This window comes from Anomalospiza imberbis, chromosome 4 (genome assembly GCF_031753505.1).
Source record: "Anomalospiza imberbis isolate Cuckoo-Finch-1a 21T00152 chromosome 4, ASM3175350v1, whole genome shotgun sequence".
Lineage (NCBI taxonomy): Eukaryota > Metazoa > Chordata > Aves > Passeriformes > Viduidae > Anomalospiza > Anomalospiza imberbis.
The window spans coordinates 40,177,568-40,182,304 of NC_089684.1; the positions used below are offsets into that span (position 1 = coordinate 40,177,568).

General features: G+C 37.0%; 1 protein-coding gene across 1 annotated transcript; it reads left to right on the top strand.

The window, feature by feature from the left end:
* The first annotated feature begins 1,804 nt into the window (after positions 1–1,804).
* FABP2 (fatty acid binding protein 2) lies at positions 1,805–3,950 on the top strand. Its single transcript, XM_068187983.1, has 4 exons — positions 1,805–1,925; positions 2,605–2,777; positions 3,372–3,479; positions 3,705–3,950. The coding sequence occupies exons 1-4, from the start codon at positions 1,859–1,861 to the stop codon at positions 3,753–3,755; spliced, it is 399 nt and encodes a 132-aa protein (XP_068044084.1). The 5' UTR covers positions 1,805–1,858; the 3' UTR covers positions 3,756–3,950.
* Positions 3,951–4,737: the final 787 nt, after the last annotated feature.

The window sequence follows — 4,737 nt, forward strand, 5'->3', positions numbered from 1 at the left end:
CATCTTTTTATCAGGGATTAGTCTCTTTTTATAGAAATGAATATTTTCATGAGTATATTATGTTTGTGCTGGCACCAAGCCTTAACCAACCCAACAGTTCTACTGTTCTAGCTAATCTTAGTCAGAACAACTTGAATTTAAGCCACTAAGCAATAAACAGGGGAGATGAATACAACCCACTGCAAAAGCCTTTTTGTCACCCTGATCTTTGGAACTTCACTGTAAATTGCCATCACAATACACCTTGCTTCAATATCATAGATTGGCAGGATGAGGTTGGCATAACACTATAAGTTAATAATTTATTGCCATCCACCTTATCTAAAGATCAAACTTCAAAGTTAGTAAGTTTGTCCATTTTCAGTGTTCTGAAGCTGGCACATTGGAGAAAGCCACAAAGCCAAGAACACCCTTATCTTTCAAAACTGTCATGAAAAAAGCAATACTAGAAAACAAGATTTCAATGCACCATCAAAGAAAAATTTGTAGTTCTGAAAACCACACAAGGAAGAGGGAAACAGAAGAAGGAAAAATGTTGTGGAATAGTTCAACTAAGAAAATTTACAAAACTGATTTTAATTGTGATGTTAGAAGGAGAACGAGCTACTATAAGAAGACAAAAGAACTCTAAATGAAGTGTAGATTGTATGGTTCTAGTACATGTAAAAAACCAAAGTCATATTTTGTCATACTGAGCAACTCACATTATTTCAGACCTCAATTTTCTACCAAATACAGCAGAAGCTGCACTACAACCACTGCCAGAAGGAACCTTTCTGCAAAGACTGTAAAGGGAGTTACCAGTTTTGTTATGTAACAGCTTGGATGAACTATAACTCAACACTGGGTGATTATGTATATGTACTACACAGATCACATAAGACTGCCAGTGATAACTACAAATGACAAGATACACACCAGTGCAATAAAAACAGATAATCTGACTCTCAGAATAAAGTCTGCCCATTTTCTGAGCTGGCAGATGGGCATGCCTTATTGGCACAGCACAGGGCATAAGGCAAAATATTTTTTGAGTTATTCAGGTTATCAAAAACTGTGTGAAATTGTGGGAAAAAACCTCCATGTGAAAACTACACACAAAAACCTAAATGTTGTTGTGAAATGCACATTGTGAGGTACTTCCCTCATCACCCTTAGGAGTAAACAGCCTGAACACCTCCTATCTGGCTGGTTTCTTCACTGAGTGTGTTATAATGAAGAAAATTTGTAGATGCTGCTGAGAATTTAAACTACATATATTTAAAAATGATCACATCAATAGAGACTACCATCCCAATTTTCACAGCTCAGTGTTACAGGTGGCAAGAGGAGAGTTTTCTGAAACAACCTGCAGACATTCAGTAAATCCTCTGTCCCATGCTTGTTATGCTGAGAAGAGCAGACACCAAACAAATTATAATGGACAAAGTAGAGACTTGTGTTTGTTTTTTGGGGTAAATAATATCACCTCCAGTTGCCTGAAGACTCTCCCACAAGCTTGAAGATGCAACTGAGATAGAAAATGGCAAGCAATATTGTTAGTTTAATTATTAGTTTCACTAGACACCTGATTTTTACCCCACATTGTGGATAGAATGAATGGATTAGCAATTCTTAATTGAGATAAGCAATAAAGATTCTGTCATGATCTGGGGCCAGTAAGAGAGATTCAGCAAGCAGTGTGGTCAGGACTGGGAATTTGATTAAACTACAGGAAACCTCTCCTTGGAGAGGTCAGTGTATCAGTTGAACTTTACTCAGCCTTGCCATCCAGTAAATTGCTCTCAAGATAAGGCAGTCCATAAATTCCCTGTGCAAAGACTCGTCCCTGCAGAGCAGCCCTCCTGCAGGCACAGCCATGGCATTCGACGGCACTTGGAAAGTTGACAGAAATGAGAACTATGAGAAGTTCATGGAGGCACTGGGTAAGGCTCACCTTTCTAATCCCTTCTACAGAGAAAATATCACTCCAGCTGAATACAAACCCAAACTTTCTGAGAACTACCTTCAGGCCTGTCCTTTCACTCTAGGCTGCTCTGCCCCTGCATTTATTTTCAGAATATTCTGAGGTGGCGGGGGGAAGATGATGAGAAATGTTCTGATTTTAATTACACTGAGTTAATCTTAAGCATTTTAAGTAATTCCCAATTTATTTCAGCAGAAAAAAAAAAAGAATATCTAAGTCTAGATTTGAGGAAAAGGCTCAGACAACCTGAATGGATAAACTTGAAACTGAATTCTATAGCTGGACTATTACTTTGACAACACCAAACCAGTTTAAAAATTCAACAGGGAGGAAATCATCATCCTTCAATTTCAGAGAAACACTTGATTCAAGTAATTCTAACATCCCAATATTTACTTGATGTTTGTACAAAGTGTGAATTATATGGACATAAATCTAACTGCTCCAGTTAAGACAGTGATTTGTATTATATGTGTACTAGTGAACATGGCCTTGATGAAAGCTGAAGGACAAATATTTGGGTCAGAATGCTGGAATAAACTCACTTGGCCACATAGAATTGATTTAAAAAAGATAAATATGATGCTCCAGAGGTTTGGGGTTTTTTTTTTCTGACTTTTGTTAGCTGATTTTTTTAGGTGTTGGCATGATGAAAAGAAAGCTGGGAGCCCATGATAATCTGAAGATCACCATCCAACAAAATGGGGACAAATTTAATGTCAAAGAAGTCAGCAACTTCCGAAATATAGAGATTGAATTCACTCTGGGAGTCAACTTTGATTACAGCCTGGCTGATGGCACTGAACTTTCTGTAAGAGTCTTCCTACATAGTTCAATATTATTATGTGATAATGACTTCATAATGTGCAGTTTGAAGATGAATAATTTGTCTTCCTAGTTTTTAATTTAAATTCTCCTTCTGAATTACATTACATTTTCCTGAACCTGACTGTTCAGGAATGCTTGCAGCTTACACACCAAAGCACAAGGGAGTCTTTACTGTTAAAGGTTCAACACTGTACCATGGATCTCAGGGTTCCAGAGAGCCCAAAAAGCAGAACAAGTAGCAATTTTCACAAGATGTAATCCAGGTGATTTGCAATTTTACTTCTTCTAATACTCAAGTCCACCACCTAGAGTGCAGAGTGGGTATTTGCAAGAAATTACAAGTCTCTGTTGATACAATTATTTAAAATAAGGTATATTGACCAGTAAAAACACCTAGGTTGGCTATTATGCATTTAAATAAGCCAATGGTTTTATTAAAATTTAATTTTTACAGCCTTTCTAAAAAGCATTATTACACTGTTTAAATATTTTTTCACTTTTAAGCATTCTACAGCCTTTAAACCAAATCAGTGTCATAACTGTTGCAAAACATTTGGGGTTTTTTTTCCCATCATAGGGTGCTTGGACCCTGGAAGGAAACAAACTTGTGGCCGCATTTACCAGAAAAGACAATGGAAAGGTACTTAAAGCAACCAGAGAAATCGTGGGTGATGAACTCGTTCAGGTGAGTTAAGTAGTCATTTACACACAAGTTTGCAATAGAATCAACACAAAAAGTTTTAAAAGCTTTTCTAAAAGTAGAAAATATTTTCTTCAAGCTAAATAACTTCATTTGTCTATAGTTAAAATTCTCAGTTGCCTCTAAAAAAATTAAAAATCTCTGAACTGTATCTGGGAAATGAAACTTTGCAATTCCAGCCACTGATTTTTCCTTCCTCATTTTTAACAGATCTACGTATATGAAGGAGTTGAGTCCAAGAGATTCTTCAAAAGGGGCTAAGCACTTCAGACAGAACTGCACAACAATGAAAGAACAATAAAAGACCATTTTCTACACATCCTCTGTGTTGTTTTCTTTCCCTTTCCATCCCCTCACAACACCTCCCTAGCTGCAGTTACCCAGCCCTGCTGAAAACATGGGCTGGTTCATTATGTTACTGCTTTGCCTTGAATGAACAAACTCCCATTACCAAACGCTCAAGTGTCTTTTGTACCAAGTCCCACCGAAGTGTCACAATACAAAAGGCTGCAGAAACTATTTTGCATGAGCAGAACTTCAATTTTTTTTGCACAAGCTCTCAAATGGAAATTTAGTTTCCTTACAAAGGTATTTATACTGAGAAACAGCGGTGTATTTAACATTGTGCAAAATTATGGGAAAACTAAAAATAAACAAGATAATACAGACAAGGCTTATAAGGGAAGTACTATCATTGTTTTGCCCCAAACCTCTAACATACTTCATTTACTATACATTCTTAACCAATACTTGCTACATAAAGACAAATCCATCCTTATTTCTATTGACAGAACTTATAAAGGAAAACTGCTACCATTAAGTGCTTGTTTAAGAAAAGTAAGCTCTGTTCAGAAGCACCTGCTTGCAATCTACCTTATCTCTTAATATCTCCTAATATAGAGGTTAAAAAGGGGTAATAGCTACCAAGAGAAAGGTTTTGTTTCACACACTCCTGGGTTTCTGGTCATTCTTCTGGACACGAAAATGATAGCCCTGATTTCAATATGGAGTGCACTGGAAGGACTGAGGGGGGCACATCCCAGCTGTGAGTATGGCATCAGGTTGTGCTACTTCATTTATTTTTATTTACTCCTGCAGCGGTGTGTTGTGCACATAAAGCACAACAGAATACACTATCTGCATTAACTTTTCCACGTTTGTTCCGTGCACACGTTCCAACTAACCTTCAAGGAGAGGAGTGCATCTTAAAACAATTTTAATTTTCCTGAACTTCTTCACAACA

Bases quoted from the DNA above. Each gene is read 5' to 3' on its own strand.
- FABP2 (XM_068187983.1), top strand. From the start codon at position 1,859: ATGGCATTCGACGGCACTTGGAAAGTTGACAGAAATGAGAACTATGAG. The intron at 2,778-3,371 runs GTAAGAGTCTTC...TTCCCATCATAG, and splicing joins CTGATGGCACTGAACTTTCT to GGTGCTTGGACCCTGGAAGG. The intron at 3,480-3,704 runs GTGAGTTAAGTA...CATTTTTAACAG, and splicing joins TGGGTGATGAACTCGTTCAG to ATCTACGTATATGAAGGAGT.